Source organism: Perna viridis, chromosome 6 (genome assembly GCF_037379345.1).
Source record: "Perna viridis isolate PV_CMFRI_1.1 ecotype Kerala chromosome 6, ASM3737934v1, whole genome shotgun sequence".
Lineage (NCBI taxonomy): Eukaryota > Metazoa > Mollusca > Bivalvia > Mytilida > Mytilidae > Perna > Perna viridis.
The window spans coordinates 45,612,447-45,633,105 of record NC_142450.1 but is presented as its reverse complement, the minus strand read 5'-3'; the positions used below and the strand labels follow the sequence as shown (position 1 = coordinate 45,633,105).

At 31.3% G+C, this 20,659-nt stretch overlaps 2 protein-coding genes across 2 annotated transcripts; both read right to left on the bottom strand.

The window, feature by feature from the left end:
* Positions 1 to 435: 435 nt before the first annotated feature.
* On the bottom strand, positions 436 to 14,158 carry LOC148615250 (WW domain-containing oxidoreductase-like). Its single transcript, XM_088589976.1, has 8 exons — positions 13,906 to 14,158; positions 9,648 to 9,733; positions 6,720 to 6,927; positions 6,365 to 6,399; positions 4,407 to 4,604; positions 3,932 to 4,079; positions 1,848 to 1,980; positions 436 to 1,309 (listed from the first exon to the last, which is right to left on the bottom strand). The coding sequence occupies exons 1-8, from the start codon at positions 13,979 to 13,981 to the stop codon at positions 1,189 to 1,191; spliced, it is 1,005 nt and encodes a 334-aa protein (XP_088446102.1). The 5' UTR covers positions 13,982 to 14,158; the 3' UTR covers positions 436 to 1,188.
* A 4,364-nt stretch (positions 14,159 to 18,522) lies between these two features.
* LOC148615249 (matrilin-1-like) lies at positions 18,523 to 20,439 on the bottom strand. Its single transcript, XM_088589974.1, has 6 exons — positions 20,363 to 20,439; positions 20,064 to 20,168; positions 19,523 to 19,843; positions 19,070 to 19,345; positions 18,818 to 18,868; positions 18,523 to 18,587 (listed from the first exon to the last, which is right to left on the bottom strand). The coding sequence occupies exons 2-5, from the start codon at positions 20,128 to 20,130 to the stop codon at positions 18,837 to 18,839; spliced, it is 696 nt and encodes a 231-aa protein (XP_088446100.1). The 5' UTR covers positions 20,131 to 20,168; positions 20,363 to 20,439; the 3' UTR covers positions 18,523 to 18,587; positions 18,818 to 18,836.
* Positions 20,440 to 20,659: the final 220 nt, after the last annotated feature.

The window sequence follows — 20,659 nt, the reverse complement described above, 5'->3', positions numbered from 1 at the left end:
AGAAATAACAATCCCCTTAAATTTTCAGTATTGTAACCTAATGTTATGTTAGTCGATATTAGTGTTATATTCATAGTAAATTTGTATTGTTTTTTTTTTGCTATAAAAGTGTAATGAATGAAGCAGTTTTTAATGATATATGTTGACCCCACAATGTTCTGATGATTATTCATTGGTCGATGCGGGTTCTAGTAAGATAATTGTACTTATAGTTCATCATATTGAAAAATACAGCATCTTTTTTTTTCTTTTTTTTTAAAATCTTTTTCAGACTTTCCATGCACATTTTTTCGTGTTTTTTAAAATAATGATAACTGTGTCCGTCCGTTCACCCGTCAGCACTCTTTTCTAAAACTACCAATGACAGCCACTTGGAATTGTGACAGAGGCTATATTAAGGTATTCCACATCATGGAAATTCATATTCGAGTGACAACAAGTTCCAGTTATTTAATATTTCGACCATTTAAAACAAAATCTTTGTAGTAGTTTATCTACAACTGCATTACACAGACACTTGATATTAGGACACGAGGTTCTTATCAGCATGCCATTTCGTAGGATTACATTTCAAATTCGAGCGACCTCAATTTCCAGTTTGGAGACATTCCATATTTGATCACACGGTTTTAATACATATTTTGTTACAGTTTTCTCTGGAATTATGTACAACCATATAGCTTTATTTAAGTATTCATGTTGAAAGATTTGAGTTCTGACTCTGGTGATATCAGTTACCTGTTACACAATTTTGTTAATATTTTGACCGTTTGGCTTAAAAAAAAAACATTTAAAAAAGTTAAATCCTGAGTACGGGAGTGGAGGCAACCGTTAGTGAGCGTTGCTCACAGTATTCATAGTTTTTGAAAATTTACATAACCATGTGCCAGTTACGATAGATTAGATTGGAAAATTGGAAGATTGGAATATTTGACTCGAATTCCAAACATTCACAACTGTGAAATGCACACACATGACAGCCGAGAAATGTAAGAATTGGTCTTTAAATTCCTTACAGTAAACCTTCAAATATGCGTTTTATGTTACATGAAATATAAAAACCATACAATGAACAAAAATGTATGTTGATGCTGCTGAAAAATATCTTACTTCAAAAATCATTCTAGGTCGCCCGAATTTAAGAAAATGTTTCAATGCCCTATTTATAACATTTTTTACATTGATCAGTCAGTATTGAGTTTTTGTAATTTTTGGTGTGGCTTCAAGTTCATTCATTATTGCCTCAGGAATATAGTGTCGCAATAATTCTTTAGTCTGTTCGAACAAATAGGACTGTAATTCTTCACTTCTACAATGAAAAACAAATAAATATATTGTAATTATTTGTCGGCTGCGTCATAGAATCAACCTGTTACCCTTTTTATATAAAAAAAAGCAAATAGTGTCTTAAGCAAGCTCTTTTTGCACATTTTCACATTTCGTTGACGTTTTTATATCAGATAAGCCTTTTATGTTGTGTATGCAGGGTAAACATCTCAAATACGCATTTATCATCCGTTTTGCCAAAAACTTCTATATCAATTAGAATAATTTGTTAAAAAGATAAAATAATTTTCCTTAATTGAAAGATGTGTGAAATAAAACAGGGTGTAAGAGGTTAGGACGTTTTGGAATGACGAATTTTAAAGCAATCTTATGTTAGTTTGATCTTTAGGGTTCTATTAACTCAATAGTATGAAATAAGTCTGTTCAAATTCATTATTTTATCTGCAACCTTATATTTGTATGACGAAACGATTATAAAGGCTTTTATTATAAAGCCCATGTTGCATGTTCTCCCATTACCCTTCGACACCTTATCAAGAAACATATCAAGGACTTTTTACCTTGAATCAGAATGAGGCCATCGAGGAGCTGATTTAGACTCTGTATAATATGCCCTACTGGTGCCTTCTAGGTCAGGAGTGATAGCTGCATAAATGGAGGTTGCTGCTCCTTCATGGGGAGTTTTCATTTTACCTGAAACAAATTTCAGTATTTCTTACTTGATTTGTATACTCGTACTTTTACAAAATCCATAAATAAACTTTGAAAGCCAATAACATATTGATCATTCTAAGAATAACGATAAAATTAATGTAAAACAACTTGATAAAATAAAAAAATAAAAGGACAATGTTTATACCTCTAATAAATGTTAAAAACAAATACAGTCTCATACAATGTTTTTCCTAAACTTGAACATAAAACCATAAACGTCTTGCGATCATCCCTAAACTAGGTGTAAAACACATAAATAAAAACAAAAACAAACAGACAAACAAACAAACAGAAAAAAAAAACACAAACAGAATCTAATTTTTAACAATATTTATGAAAATATTCTACTGTCATTAACTAAAATAGAATAAAGGAATGAATATGGTGTAAAGTAACAAATACCTCAACATATATAAGTACAAAATGATAAATACTTTCAGAGGTCACGAAAAGGTCTGCAACGGTTTGTATAAGTAGGTTTCGAAGAAATCACCTTTTGTCATTTTCTTATCCGTAAAATCTAAAAAGAGGGGTCGATTGAAACCAGAATTTTTATGGAATATCAGTGTTTAACATATTTCAAATTTCGGTTTTGAATTATTTGGAAAAATGATTTTATGTGATTTAAGATTAATAAAACTTAAACGGACTATCGTTATGTTTTCTCCGTTTGCAAATTTGTCTAAATTAGTGGAATATAATATATTAGTTTTGAAAATACGATAAAATTATACTTAAACAATACTGTTTAGTAATAAGGAAAAATACAGATAAATAGACACTTTCATATTTCATTATACAAGACATAGATTAGCGAAAACATAGGAAAATCCCGATTCAGATTCTCTGTGCTGTAAGGGAATGTCTAGAGTAATTAATCGATCTAATTTTCTTTTCTAGTACAACGCAAAATTGACAACCAACATTCTGTCATATTTTAGAAAGGAAATTAGGGGTCTTCAACCCTTTTTACTGGTTATTTAAAAAAAAAAAACCACAAACATTTACATTTCATGCCTATAGGTCACCTTCCCGCCAATTATTTCAACCCTAAGAAACGCTTTTTACAGTAATGTTTGTAAATTAACTATGTTCAGTTTTATCACTCTGGAGTCCCCTGACAGTGTGGTTATTCTTCAAACCTTCCTATAAAATTTAATTAAAATCTCCTTAGCGGTCTAGAAAGAGTTGCGCTTACGAGGTTTTTAATTGAAAGCTCTTAAATTACATGATGTCTCTATGGAGTCCTTTGACACTATAACAAGAAATGATTATAATCTGAAGGATCTTGCAGGGCTCACGAAACCGGTCTTATCTATGACTTCAAACAGAATCTAAATTTAAACATTTGGATTCCGAATATCTTTTCCCCACTAATTCACTAAAAACCAAATTTCATTCAAATTGGAGCATTTTGAAATTTTGGCAGGAAAATCAGTTGCCATGGCAACAGTGACTTTCAAATGTTCTAAAAACATTACATTTGCTCTCGCCATGTCATGTTTGCTCTAAAACCAAATACCATCCAAATCATAGGAGTTTGGAATTTGGCGGGAAAATTGGCCCCAATGGCAACAGCGACATTTAAATCTTCTCAAAACATAAAAAAACATTTCACTCGCTATGTCATTTTAACCCTTAAAATAAAATTCCATTCAAATTGGAGAAATTAAAATTTTTGGCGGGAAAGTCAGTTACCATGGTAATAAACCCGACAGTAGTAACTCCTTCGTGTACATCTAGATATGATGTCCAATCTTCAGAATCTTATGATTCATCCAGTAGTTTAGAAGGAGTTGCGCTTACAAGAAATGTAGATTGACAAACAGGCAGGAGGGTGATTCATATGTACCCTGAAAGCAAACTTTGTTGGGGTATACTAACAATATATCGTTACTACTATCTTTCCAACTTTGAAAACTATACTTACACAAACATGTACAACAGCATTTGAAACAACAGAACATACAGCTATCCACATCTCTGAAGAACTCGCTATCAACAAACCCTGGGTGTACACAGCATATTTCTATAGATGTCTTCTCAATAACTCTGTCTATGGAATACATTTGCATAATCTATAACAAAGATATTGTGGATTTTTATGTTTACAATGTTTCAGAATCTCAAGGCAAACTTACTCATTTCTAATTAGGCAAAAAATAGGACAAAAATTAAAAAGGTTTGTATTTTTCTGAAACATATACGATTTCAAAACATAAGACAGCTTGTATTACATTCAGAATAAGTGTGCTCTTAATGTACATAATACGAAATTACGCACCTTTTGTTTATCGGTATTTTGTTAGTTTTTTTTAATTTCAAAACAATAGATTAGTTAATTAAGTAAATACATTATACACTTCATCATAAAATTAATTAAATCGTAAACAATGTTTGCTTACTTGATACATCTTAGTTTTTGCATACAGTTTGAACGCATTGTAGGAGTCCGGGATTTTCCCAGCCGCGTAATCAGGATCAACGCCTCCTGCTCGCCTATGTGCCTCACTGGACACCAACACAATACGACAGTCATTCCCAGATACTTTCATTAAAGGTAATACGTGTGCAAGGATAAGGAAATGTGATAGATAATTAACCTAAAACAGTAATCATGATAAATCAAAATTGCTCCCACAAAAGTATATTGTTATTCGACATAATAATAGTTTCGGTATATCTAATTACAATAAGAAACACTTCGTATGGCACATTTTACAAGGTGTTTATTTAATTAATGACAAATATAATAGGGCTGAAAAATTACTCAACGCAGTGTTATTCACGAGGATAGTAATATTTCGACTTTGCCATTTCATTTGTTATTTAAAGTAGTAGACCTTGGGTAGCCCCAAAATTTTCCCATAATTCAATTTTCTTTACATTTGTACATGATATTACACTAACTGTGGCACATCATTTGTAAATTTTTTCAGAAAATTCACCATGCAGATTTTGAACAATGCAGTCTCAAATATTGCCATTTGTAGAAATCTGCCAAACTGAACCATATCTGGTATTTTAGGGTTATTTTGGCAATATATTTAAATAAATAACTGAGTATTAAGTGAAATTCACTTTAAAAGGATTCATATATCAGATTTAACATGAGACTTTATTCTATCCATTTTGTAGAGGAGATACTAGGCTGCTTTAAATCTATCAAAATAACAAAAAGGGGGAATAATTTTCAGCTATTTGCTAATATAAAAACCTCTATTTTGGTACAAAACTGATATTACATGGGCTATTCATATGCAAATCAGTAAACAAATTTACAGAAAAGTTTACAGTGTATTTTTTAATGTTTTAAGGGTTGTAGGATAAGGCATTGAAATATTAAAAAAAAATTAATCATTATGGCTAAATCAATGTTAATATTCAATAAGGTTACTACATATCAAATTATGATGATTTATATTGATGAAAGAGCATTGCCGGGCACAGCTTGAGTCAACTACTGTTGCAAATTAACGTCACACAAATATTCATATTTCTGCACGAAGGGACAAACTTATATCTTATATGCTAAACATAGTTCATTGCTGGGTAGAGTCATATGCTGAACAAAGCAACAAAATGAATACAGTAAGCTTGAAGTCTTTTAAGGAATTATAAATAAAAGTTTATTTTATTAACTCTAAAAGGTTATGGAGTTATAAAACTGGCAAGGTTATTGGTTAGCCGTACTGTCTCATAACAGAGATTATCTTCACATTTCAATTTTTATCTAAAAGATTCTTATGGTTTGCTTTTTATGAGCAACTCGGCCGGTGTTTCTAGAAAAGCAGAGGACGCTTACCCTACCAGTGCACCTGATCCATGCTCCCAGTTTTTAGTGGAGTCCGAGTTGCTCATTTACTTTTGTTACTTTGTATGTATGATTTTAGTTACTTTATGTTCTTTGTTGTGTATGTCAGTTTTTCATGTCTAGTCTTTATCCCTGGATTACATTCTTTTGATTACCGCTATAATCTTGGTTCCCTTGATTACTCTTTGATCTATGAATCAGTGGATTTGCACAGAAATTTTCAATAGAATGTCAGAAAAGTGGGATTTTTGAAAGAGATATCTGCCCTTGAAAAATGTACATTATTAGTGCATTTCAGTAAAATTATAATTCAATTTACCAAAGTGATATGGACAATCTTGTTCTTTTTCTTTGAATCTGCAGATAGTAAAATTAAACTTTCAAAATGGTGGCTTTCATCACCTATGCCTGATTCTTACAAAGACTGACACTTAATCTCCCCGATTTATGATTACGAGTTATCAAAGTAAGATAAAGAACATAACTTTTATCACTGTAAATGTTTTTTCTTCTGAATTTTAAGCTAACAAGATTTTTTACATTACCAACCTGATACATGAGTTCATAATTGTCTTCTGTGATAACTGTAGGTAAATACAAAATATCAATAATATTAATATTGCAAGCGATGTATAGTTTTCTAAAAAGACAGATACATAAAAAGTATTTCCCCACAAACAAATGTATTAAATCCAATTTTAATGATTTGTCTTATGTTAAGTTATTTTCTTAATTGTCTTACAGATGGCGTTTGCTTTGTTTTGTTGGCTGCTATGTCTAAGCAAAATTTGTTGGAAATTCTTAATCATAGATTTTTTTTTGTAATAATTTGTGAGTATCAAACCTTTCTCTCTAACTGAAATCATATTTACATTTTATTTAGGTGGAAATGTTTGTAGCATACCTTTATGTGGGGAGTAAACACCTGCATTGCAAATTAACAAATGTAGCTTTTTATGTTTTGCTTTGAATTTTTCGATAAATGTCATGGTTGATTTCAATGATGCTAAATCTAATTGCATGAATTCAATGTCCAGTGTGTCAGCATCCATTATATTGTAACTTCCTTTTTCTTTCTCTTGTTGAAATTCTTCATTCATTTTTTCCATTGCCTGGATAAACATAGAACAATATGTAAGTAAAATAAATACATTGTGGCTCGAAGATGATGTTTTTAATCGCTTAAATTTATTATAGTTAGTATTCATTCAAATGCATGCATTAAATGGTAATTCGTTAGAGCTTTATGTTACAATGAATAATTACGACATAGACATGTAAAAATATTTTGTCAAAAATGTCTCCGAATATGATTCAGTGTCCTACAAAGTATTTAAATTGGTACCGTTCAAGTCAACGCGATAAGCTTTAAATCCTCGGTTTTCTAAAGCATTTGGTATTTGATCCTCCACCAAATCCTTAATATCTATTGAATAAGTTTGTAACCACTGCTTCTCCGCTCAAACATGTCTAATCCAAGCATCTTTGGAAATGATGTTTTAATATCAATTTAGGCAGGTGTAAGGTTTTCAAGGAATTAAATACGTTGCAACTGATATACTAATATATAAATTGATTTATTATATAGATTGCATTGATTTACCGAATGTTCCCAGTGTAATAAATTTTGATAACTCATACTGTGAAATAAGTTCGGTAATTTCACTCTCTGACTTCCTCCTACCAAAACGTCACAACTATAATATCCATCCGCCAATCACAGAATTTAAAATTCATGTTGAAAATATGGGAAGAATTGGGATTTATTTTATATACGATGAGGACATGGCTTTTTGTGGGTTTGGACTGATCTGCAGCTGGATTGTCAGTTCTTTGTGCATTTGTGTATCGTATGGTTGGTTTCTTTTTTTCTGTTTTTTTTTCGCAGTACCTGTGTATAATGTTGGTTTAGGGCCAGTTGCAGCCTATTCTGTGGTGTAACGGTTTCCTCCTCGATCAATGAAGACTCGTGGGTGGCTTTGAGCTAACATTTTTCATCCCGTTGGTCTCTTTGACGTATTAACCATATCAATTTTCGTTATACCTTTTCTGTGTTGTTCCCAGTACTACCTAGCCAGATTCTGGCGTACGCCCCCCCAAAAGTAACGAAATTTTGTTTTTTCTATGATATTAAATGATGAAAAACGTCGACTCTTTCAAAGTCAGCACTTTCATGTCCTTGATATCTCTGGAATTTAAGATTTGCCCCTATACTATGCTAACATATATCAAATTTGAAAGGCTTGTCTTATTTTGATTAAATAAGATATAATCAAGGACGTTTGAATATATGATTAGTTTAAAATTCTTTTAAAATATTAAATTCGTGACTATTACAATTATCTAATGTTTAATCAAAGTTAAAGTTTTTGTACTTCATTGATATTCCAGGGCACCGATTAAACACAATGCCCTAGATTTAACGTGAGAGGCTACTATCTGTTAATATCATCAGATACAGTTGAAACAACAAACATATATTTTTACAGATGTCATGATGTAACCAGTTTGTTGTCATTTTTTTATGTATATATATATAATTCATACCATATATATTAAAACTGTAAATATATTATATCCAAACATTTAATCAATATTAGAGAGGTTAGAGGGCGTTTAATACATTTATGAATTATGTAATGATAATAATGACTTTTAATTATAAATTTGAATTAATCGTTCGTAGAAATAAGCATGTTTCAAATATACTATGCCAGATCATGCAGAGGAACTGTTGTCTGAATTGTATACGACTTATCTACTGGTTGTTGCACGGATCATCCAAATTATTCGTATAAACGACATGATTGGGATTCTATTATAATATAAATGAATATGAATAAAAAAGGAAGAAAGATTAACATGCCAGCAACATACAACAGACTATCGATTAAGTATGATATTTAATAATCTATAGGCATATAATATCTAGAATATCTACAAGATAGACTTTATTTTAGTCCTTTATCCCCATATGTATGAAATTAAGCATTACAAGCATATAAATCCTTTGGCTAATTATCTAAATTGGTCCTGGTCCACGCTCACAGTTTTTAGTAGAGTCCGAGTTGCTCAGTTGCTTTTGTTACTTTGTATGTATGATTTTAGTTGCTTTATGTTCTTTGTTGTGTATGTCTGTTTTTCATATCTTGTCTTTGTCCCTGGATTACATTCTTTTGATTACCGCCATGACCTTGGTTCCCTTGATTACTCTTTGATTACGGCTATAAACTTGGTTCCCTTGATTACTTTTTGATTACCGCTATAACCTTTGTTCCCTTGGTTACTCTTTCATGAAGTATTTGTTGTCCTTATTGCTCATATGTACTTGGTAGGAAAGGACAAATGTTTAATTAGTGATGTTTCATTCAATGCAATTGTTCTATAGCAATATCTGATATATATTAATTGGCGACATAAAGATTGGAAAGGGTAGTAGTTTGCTTATGCCATAGATTTAAAGAAGTATACAACAAGTGAACATACATATCTAACGTAGTATAGCAGATAGGAATTTATAGAAGCATACCGTTAAATACCGAAAAAGTGCCAATAAATATTGAGGATATGAAAAGGGTAATTTATTGGGAAAATATACTCTACAACACAACAAAAAACAAACAGCAAGAGATTGTATATATCTCAAACTTAGGACACATACCCTTGTAAGTAACTCGATCGTCATGGCGAATAAAAATATGAGTGATTCGTTGCTTCAAAAAACATCCAATATTCACTTTAAAAGGCAAAAAATAACTTTTGTATTATTCGTTAGTGAGTGAAGTGATAAAAATATTAAACACAGTTTTATCCCCAAAAATATAAAACTTACTGTCTTTGCTCGGTCCTCAGACCTACATGCTAAGACAACATGGGCTCCCATCATTGCTATAAATTTGGCAGTTTCATATCCAATACCTGCAACACAAAAACGGTTTTCTTTCTGTGAAAATTACTAGGAAATTATATTTTCATTTCACAGATTATTTCTGGTTTCTATTTTCTATGTTGAACAAACTTGCATTATCTTGCTACGCTGTTTTTGTTTTTTGGGACGAAATAACATATATCTGTTGTGTTTAAAATCTAAATAGATCATCATAAATTACAATGCCATACACATTGTGAGTTTTTATTATCTGTTTCCATTGTTCCAGTATTATGTTTTCACCACACTAAATAGTCACCTTTTGATTCGATGGGTTGATATAAGAATAATATCTCTTCACCCATTCTATCATTATGATGTTATTTGTAAGTGACATTTATTCCTTACAAATTTCTTACTCAAAGATAGTCCTATTTTATTTACCATACAAAAAGACTAATAACAACTTCATACTACAAAGTAGTATTGTGGAAGCGTTTTAATGATTTCCATTTTATTGGATTTGAGCATGATTGTGTCAATAAATATGCAGTAATGTTGACAAAAATTCAACAATTACACATTGATTAACCCATTTGTAAAAGATCAAGTGTGAAATGCTAGTAAGAATCAATGTCAGCGTATTATGTTTTCCATCATCACAGAAAGTGCAATTCTTTGTTTTGTTCCGATGATGTAAAAGGTCATCAGATAGAGCCTGTAGATCTTATATCGGTTGAGAACCCTTCAATAGTTTGTAAGTCCGTATTACAGCTGTGATACTGCTGTGATGGATGGGATGGAGCTTAAGCAGACTTTAGTGCAAATTTTATCGTACTTCTCCCGCTGGTTGCATTAAAGTAAAGTGTTACATTATTCAAACACGACGAGTGTCGCTACATAATTATTCTTTTCTACACTTTTCTACTCAGAAATAAGATATGCTAAATTTGACTGTTTCCTAGCACATTGATTTTTATCCCATAGAATTTTATTTTTAAAAAATTTGACAAACCTGCCTAATACCAGTTTTATGCTAATAAGTTGAATTAACGATACACACTGTCGAAGTAAGAGTCTTTTTAATTGATTGATGAATTGGTAGCTGTATTTCCGTAAATAAACTTTTTATCTAAAAATGAATTATTTGTAATTCGATCTTGCATTTGAATTAAAAAAGTGTTTTCCATCGTAGAGAAAAAAATAATTATTAGTTATAAAAACAATTTTGAAAGCGCTTTCTTTTTCTTGAACAAATACATTGATGAAAAATAACTTACAAACTTGACAAGTTTTACAGGCCAACCAACTTTAAATTGGATACATATCTAACGTAACACTTTTCTGCACCTGCGCCCTACACGTGAGATGGATTACACTTATTTGGTATCAATTGGAAGGATATTTAATAAGTAATAAATGTACAATTTAGTGTATGGGTCTGTTTCATGATATTCGTTACAGTCCATTTGATTTCTGTAGGATAATGATGAAAACAATTCTTAAAAGTTACATTTTTGTCATAGCTTAAAAATAAATTTGGTTAACACATTTTCAATATTATACGAACTCGTGAATCATTTACCAAAAACCTTCATATAGAAGTTAAAAAATGTTTCCCTTTATTCCTTTAACATTTTCGATTAAAATGTTCATATCTTTTGTAGGAGTGACCAGGTAAAAGTAATACCATTTGAATGTAAGAGTAATCAAGGGAACCAAGGTTATAGCGGTAATCAAAGAGTAATCAAGGGAACCAAGGTTATATATGGTTCCTACTGCGGGAGAATACCACAGTAGGGTTCTTTAACGTGCAAGGAACTTGGCATCTTGTACCCCCTTCCACCACTTGGGGCACACATTCCAGTTGGTCTGTGGGCAGAGCGCCCTAGCCCCCGGGTAGGGTTCTGAGCATTATTTAGTCGCCTTCTACGACAAGCTTAGCGCTGCTTCAGGCCTATTCTTTTAACACCCGGACCTGCACGGGGCGATTATATTTGATGGATACCATCCTATATTGAATTAAAGTGACTGTCAAACATCAATAATACTAATTTTCCAGTACAATTAAAACTGTGCTTATATAACCGAATAAAACTATATCTCAATCACAATCCAAATATAAAATGCTCTCAGAGACTATATTTCATGCACGTAAACTGACAAGACAAGTAACGGTCGATTCGATGGAGGTAAAAACCTAGGAAAACATTGATTTTAGTAACATCAAACACGATACTGCGAGAAAAATTAATAACGGATATCGAAAAAAAAGGATTATAGACTTATAACAACGCACATATATGCTTTCAATGCAAAATTGCAATCGTTTTTTTCCATCAAGTTTCCTTCTGCAGTATGCCGCCAGTTTTTATTAATGTTGATGAGAACAATTATGTTTCGAAATAGATCAACATTTGTAAATGTGAAATGTAATATGGAAATTAAAACTAAGTTATCCTATGTTATATATGGTCATATTCAATAGATAAAAATATATCGTGTCTTCAAACGGCGTATATATAATCAAAACATCAGATTATTAGAAACCAAAATACAATTTAAGTATCAAAATTATCATCACTTATGAATCTGTTTAATGTTGAGGTGTGAGTAAAGAGAGTATAGTACATAGAGGAGGAAGGGCGGTGGACAAAACGTTTGAAGACATGTACTACATTTAAGTGGTAATTCGAATAGATACTCATAATTGAATAAATGGGCTTATACAGGGTATCAGACAAAACAGGTTTGGAAGGATTTTTAAAAAAAAAATTTTCTTGTATTATTCAACCATGATGTTTTCACAGTTAGAATGACAACTTAAGCTTACAATATAAATTATATTCAGAAAATCGATCATCTTAATTAGTAACATCAAATTTGTTTTCATTTGATATGACGTTTTGTTGATTGCATATTTTACATCAATGGAAAATATTTATTGAAGTGTGGGGTCTTACTTACGAATTTATTAACTGCTTTTGAATAAGGACTTAAGATGTATGGTTTTCGAACGGCTAAACTATTGGACACATAATGGTATTTCTTGTATTCTTATATTTTATATATAATGCTAAATCAAATTTAAATGTTCTAAAACATTTACAGTTCATGGGATACGGATATAATCTTTTAATCTTTATAATCTTATAATTAAAGTCGTAAATACTTCAAACTGCCGTTTAAGTCAAAACTATGACGTCATTCGTTTGTTTGTCTTTGTGGAAAACTTGTTATTTGGCCGAAAAAAAAATTATTTTCTGTTACAATTGCAGAATGCCTAAAGATTTAATTATAGTTCAACAAAAATTAAATATGTGTACAAGGTACATAGGTTAGCAAATATATACCTTTGTTTAACAATATTTGTCCTTGTTGTGTCCGTATTACAAATTTATATTTAGTATCTTTGTTGTCCTGCATACGTTATTTTCTGACCAAATGATTTTGTTTTGCAAACGACCAAAGGTTATAACATCGAAAATTGAAAATGGTCCATACTTTATTTCATGTCAGAATGATTTAACGTATGTTAGAATAGTGGTTATACAGTTTATCCAGTGGAAAGATCGACAGATATTTGATTTTGTACTTAGGTTATTATTTCTTAATTTTAAACTGAGGTTTAAATGAATTACTAGTACTTCTATTTCCAAAGCCATAAAGATACATTACAACTAAGTGATATTGAAATTCCCTTACAACACTAAAACGACCAATCAACAAACAAACACCCAGGCCAAATTAAGTGTTCGGAAATTCTAAGAGCGGATAGTTTTTTTGCAAATATTTATCTATAATATATTAAACATCTAGTATCAAAAGCCGTGGTCAAATAGAAACTTTACCATCGCCTTAAAATGTTAATTGGCAAACAACCGTCTAAGGAATTCAGTATAAGCACAAAAAAATTTTCATTAAATAATGATTTATACTGGTAAGAGTTGCTTTACACATGTATTTGTTTCTCCATTTACATAACTATAAAATCAATATGAAACAGTTTTATCTGTTGAATGAACAGGTTCTTATACATGATCTGTGACCAAATAAACACAACATATAATAATAGCAAACTGGAGAAACAGTATCTCAATGTGTATGGTACTACGTCAGTTCTATTCATTGCTTTCAACACATTAAAATAAAGACACATGGACAATGACGATCATAAGAAGTGAAAACATAGATTTAATACTATATTTGATCCTATTCTTACCTGTATTGGCACCTGTAACAATAACAATTTTATCCTTAGGTTGTCTAACCATCGGTATGCTTTTAGATATCCCCATGATTCTAATACAATGAGTATGTTCACTTCGATATAACTCTATAACATTCGGTGAACAGTAACATCACACAAATCAAAGTAAATTATACAAAGTTGTCGAATAAAAACATGGATTACATTCTGTCAAAACATCCACATTGATCGATAGGGAGAATAGATGTTTCTATAATTAGTCTTTAAATATCTCACCGCCTGATTGCCTATTTATAATGGCAACGGTCAGAGCATGCCTTGTTTATAGATTTTAAACTTCGCCATTCGAGTGTATGTAAATGCCATCCAAATGTAAAGTAGATCAGTGGTTTTCTTATTAAAATTAATCTGGTTTAAATATAATTTTATGAGATGTCATTGTTCAGTTTTAGTTAACCTATTAAAAGAAGTACTTCATTAGATGATATTTTACATTCGTCAAACTGATATATTTTTTTGGAAACATTATTTGGAAACTAGAATAAAGATATTCATAATTTGAAATCAAATCGCCAAATCATAAAAAAATTAGATAAGTTTGTTTCTACAATATGGATATAATATCCATATTTACATATTCATACTTTTTAAAAACAAGCAACAACATATCACAAAGAACTACATCTTGAAGTGTTTTCTAACATTTATTTTTCCTTTACGCGAAACAAGGCCGGCTACCAAAACAATTCAAGATGTAAACTTTTGTGTATCTTCGAATACGTTTTTTTCTAATACCCACTACAAACTCTTTTCATAATATAATGTTGTTCAAATAATAACTCAAGTTTATTTATGTTCGAGTCATTTAATATCTTATAAAATATATTAAATTGGAACCAACGGGTACAAAAATCACAAAACGTTTCAAATAAGTATTACATCGATCACTTAATTTTTTTTTAATAACTCAAATTACTGATAACAGTGGTTTCTCGAAAATAACTTTTTGTGGAAAAACAATTTCGGTCAAATATGCGTCTACTGATACAGGATAATTTAAAAACATTTATACGCGAAAATATAGCTATATAAAGAACTTCCTGTGAAGTTGCGGCATGTAAATGGCTCTACATCTTCTCATTGGCTGGTTCAAACTTAACGTATTGAATTTTTTACTACGTGTTAGAAGGAAATAAGGAAATACATGTAGGTATGCTGAACAAAATTTCAGTTTTTAAGATTTTTCAAAACATGTATTATGCATTAGAAAAAAAAGTGATTTAAAAAACTATCATAATGTTATCGTTACATGCTTTTAATGTACATGCACAATAATACATTATATATAAAATTCTTTTTCACTTAAAGGATATACGCTGCTGAATTAAGACTTCATGATTTTTTAAAATATGTATTATGGATTAGAAAAAAAGTGATTTAAAAAAAAAAAAACTTAAAGGATGTACGCTCCTAATGTCCAGGCATTTTTTTTTATTTCGGACTCCTCAGGTTTTATCAAATTCAAAGCATGTATTTATGTTTTTGCCTATTGACCCCCCCCCACTTTTCTTTTCATAATGTCGGTCAAATATGCGTCTACTGATACAGGGATAATTTAAGAACATTTATACGCGGAAATATAGCTATATAAAGAACTTCCTGTGAAATTGCGGCATGTAAATGGCTCTACATCTTCTCATTGGCTGGTTCAAACCGGTGCACCTGGTCCATGCTCCCAGTTTTTAGTGGAGTCCGAGTTGCTCATTTACTTTTGTTACTTTTTATGTATGATTTTAGTTACTTTATGTTCTTTGTTGTGTATGTCTGTTTTCCATGCCTGGTCTTTGTCCCTGGATTACATTCTTTTGATTACCCTATAACCTTGGTTCCCTTGATTACTCTTTCATTAAACACACCTTTAATTTTATTTTTTTTTTATTGAATCCTGGTTATTCTTTCTGTGTTTCAATAAATAAAACATACTAATACAAAGTCAATTAAGAAAATCAGGAGAAATCCTTTTCACGCAAAAATTTTCAAATGCTTCTATCTCAAAAACAAGCACACTAGCCCATCACTTTCATATATATATTTTTCTAGCATGAATGATCTTTTAAGATTTCACAAGCCTTTGAAACCCTCAAACAAGCACCAAACATCCTTAACGTCAGTTTCATTCCAACCCCATCTGATGAGTATGATAAATAGTGTGGCTCTCTTTCGATGGATGATTGATTTCACAATATGTTGTAATGGCATCAAAACAAATATGTTTTATTTTATGATGTTACTAATAGAATTTTGAAACTTTTGAAAAGTCATCAATACACTCACAAGCAGAACTTTCTACACTCTCTACACTTCATTTTGAAGACTCACACTTTAAAACTCAAATATAATATGCTTTTTAACTAATATCTATTTAGAATGAACATTTTACTCTTCATAAAAAGGCCAGCCTCTATTGTTCTCCTTTAAATAATACAATCAAAGTGATATCAATGCAATGCTGCAAAAGAGTTAAATTGTTTTCAATATTCAGTCTTTCGACATGTTACGAGTTTTGTAAAGTCTCATAAAGTACAATAGTTTTAGGACAGATAAGTACAACAATATAGATTTCTAATAAAAGTTTTCCGCTAGAATTTTGCCGTTTTATGTAGCGTTTAGATCGAAATCCATGCATCAATTGTCATTAATTGGACATATAGACTTGTATATATGAGTTAAGAGTTAAACATGATAAATCATTGTCGCCCGATATATTAATAGTAATTGCCGGAGAGAAATTACTAGTTTAACCCTACTATTCCCACTTGACTTTAGAACAAAAAGTTTTTTAAGCATAAAAGATTTTTTTAAAGATAAATTATCTCTTCTTCATGATGTTAATTGTATGTGTATGTTCGAAACTCACACATGGAAAACAGACATACACAACAAAAAACATAAAGTAACTAAAATCATACATACAAAGTAACAAAAGCAAATGAACAACTCGGACTCCACTAAAAACTGGGAGCATGGACCAGGTGCACCGGTAGGGTAAGCCTCCTCTGCTTTTTTAGAAACATCCGCCGAGTTGCTCATAAAAAGTCAATTCCGGGGTAGACAAACGAGGAAAGGAAAACTATGACCCGTTGAATAAATCAGTTTCCATGGTGAAGATGGATACACCATAACGATACACGAGTTCACGATGACGACCATAAAACTAATGTAGTGATGACTTCAATCTTGTAGCTACATAACCCTGTTCCAGAAGCCTATGTGTTAGAGTTCTAGTGCGATATAAAAAGTCTGCGTATGAGTTGTGATATGAACACTCCATACGCAGATGCCGAAGGGATGTTGCCACAGATGTAAGGAAAGGTGACAATTCTGAATGAAAAGTCATCACGTTTGACGTAAAGTTTGGTCAACAGTTTTCCTTTACCATCGATTTCTAAGTGTAGGTCAAGATATGAGGCTGACTTCACAGTGTCTGTAGTATCCTTTATCTCAATTTCTTTTGGGTAGATGCGATGTATCAAATCCCCGAACTTAGGATTGTTTAAAGATAATACGTCATCTATATAGCGGAGACTGAGATTGAAGGATCTAGCTAAACGATGTTCTTTTTTCTGATCAGATCAGCTATAAAGTCAGCCTCATAAGAGTGAAGGAATAGGTCAGCAAGTAAAGGAGCACAAATTGTTCTTATTTGGATGCTGACCGTTTGTTGAAAAACACGTCCACCACACAGGACAAATATGTTGTTGATTAAAAATTCCAGCATTTTGTAAATATTTTCCTCTGTATATTTGGAAGATGATTTGGAATTATTTCTGACAAAGTATGAGGAATCTTTACCAAGAACTATATATTTGTATCTAGGTGTACCATCTTTTTTGGAAAAACAACAATGTATAATGTTTTTTAGTCGGGATTTTAACTGAGTATGGGGAATAGAAGTATACAGTGTTGAAAAATCATAGGTTTTAATGTTATTATATTCAGATAATAGTCCTGAACTGATTGTCTCAAAAAGATCTTTCGAATTTTTCAAGATCCACATTGAATTAATACCACTACGGGAGTAACAAGTGTTGTGGTAGGACTGTAGACCCTCTTTGACAGCTGTGAGTATAGAAGTTAAAAGTTTTGAAAGAGGTTTGGTGGTACATTTTGCAGATCCAGCTATGAAACGTTGTTTGTATGGATTCTTGTGGAGTCCAGTACATAGACGGTAAATCAAAATCATCGTCCTTGGTAGAGAGACCAAAAGGGGATAGCAGACATTGACTCCACTTATTTTTTGACGTTTTACAGATTTTTGCGACAGACGTTGAATATATTGATGTGTTGTCATGAAAGGGACACTCTACAACTCCTCGGAATAAATCTTAAAAATGGTACGTACTTAGTACTTTTGATTTTTATTCTTGCATGAAAATATTTTGGTCCTTTTGTGACCATTATTTCATATAAGAAGAGAGTTGAGAATCCAGTATGATATTCTTATATCATTATCATTATAATACAGTTAAAGAGTATGGTTGTTTAGACTATACTCCAACAAGATATTTAATAAAGATCATAGAGAAGCATTTGATTATAGGCTTATATTTCGTTTAGGTAAAAAGTAACTGGATGTAAAAGATGTCAATTTATTCAATTTCTACATTGCAGGTCTTTGTTCTTTTGCCTGACTCCTGAAAAGAAAGAATACAACCATCAATACAAATACACCATAAATGTTTTAAGTTTCAAAGTCGTTAACATTAATCGCAAAATTACAACCTTTATTAGCATCCTGTGTTCATTAAAATTAAACAATAAATTAGAAAATATTGTGTGCAATACTGGTTTACTACCATTGTCTCCTATTTATAAATATTGAATATACAAATAAAGTAACTGTAAGATATCAATATTTCTCTACCTGTGTAAATGTGCTTGAATTATCCAAACCTCTCTTTCGCAATATAGTGAACTGCAATAAAAAAAATAATGTACAAAAGATGTTACCATTATTGATCATGCCAACTGGTTAAAACCAGGAAGGAAGTAGTTATTTGCAAAATAAGAAAAAAAGAAGAAAATAATACATTTTTCATTTAAAGTTTCATTGTTCTTTTTGTTTAGAAAATAAATAGTGATATTTATTCAAGGTATTGCTATCGTTTTAACATACCATTGCATGCCTTCTTCGACACTGTGTTCTGGAACCTGGTTGTTGAGAGCCTTCGAAACGTTGATGCCCATATTGCCCTTTTCCTGCGTCTCCCGATTCTACCAGAACACTCCATGCCTTTTACTTCGTTGAAATCGATCTTGTTGCCAATACCAATTGCAATTATCTGAATTCTGTGTAGACAGGCAATTTTTGCGGCATTGAGTGTTTTCGCTTTGTTTTGAGATCGCCCATCCGTCATAACAATCGCAATTTTCGGAACCCCATATCGATGGCCTTTGACGATAAAAAAAAACTTACAAAGGTGATTCTGTAAGGACATACACGCTCTAAAATCAACAAAATTCTAATGTGAGTTTAATCTATAATTGCTCATGTTTTCTTAACTTATTTTACTATTTTTTTCTAATTATTGATGATAAACTTCTAACATATTGTAAGAATAAGACTTACCATTATACCGTTTGAAGCTTCTTTGGACAAGATTGTTCAAACCAAGATAAGTATTGGTCAATCCACCAGTGTAACGGATTCTACTAACTGCTGATTTTAACGAATTGATATTATTATGGTCTTTCAGACGAATTCTGGTATACGCTCGGGTTGAAAAGACATCAACGCCAACTTGTGTTCTATACCTACCAATAACAAAGTTGCTAGATATGCTTTTCACGAAGTTAAGCATTACATTAAAGTGTCTTCTCCCGACACTCCCGGACGTATCAAGAAGGAACACAATGTCTCGCTTTCCGTCACACCGTTGTCTTATCATTCCTACAGTGAAAGAAGAATGATTAAAAATTCATTATCATTGTTGAAATTGGTATAAACTCTGATTGTCATTGTTTAGATTGGTATAAACTCTGTAATATAAGCATCAATTTGAGTAAAATCATACACAAACTTCTGTTTTTATTGCGCAACTGAAATTTAAACCGCTAAATAGCTGTTTGATCAACTGTATATACAAGAATTTAATTAGAATTAAACTTACTAAATGCAGTCGTCCAATGCACAATACAAAGCGTGCATGTTAATGCTAGAAGAAACCACAGCTTCATTTCACTGATGATTCCCTTGGTACAGAAACAGTAAAACTCTAAAAAATATGTATTATATAAATCAAGCTTTTAAACAACAAACCAGGTTTTTTAGTAGAAAATGCGACATTATCTATTCAAAACTTAATCTTTAAGACTGATATGAATTTAACATTTATTTTGCAAGTAATGTCCCAGTAAAATAAGATCCCAGAAAGAAGATAATAGCATGTATTCATGACAACGCTTTTACCTGAATGACAATATTGTTAAACTAAAAACAGTACTGCTTTCAGTGGATGCTACTGCAACTGAAGTAAAGTATTTATAGATATCAGTTAATATGAATATTTATCAAAACTTCCTCAATGAGATTTTTTTAGTAAAAGGCAATCATGCTCGAAACGGAAAAACTTCGAAAGAATTTTCCCTTGCAGTATTGCTGATGTGTATGGACAAATATAAATGAAAAAAAAGAAGAGTTTGGGCAATTGATAGTTATATTGTATGACACAATTTGAAAATCATTTTTATGAGCTTAATATTAAAA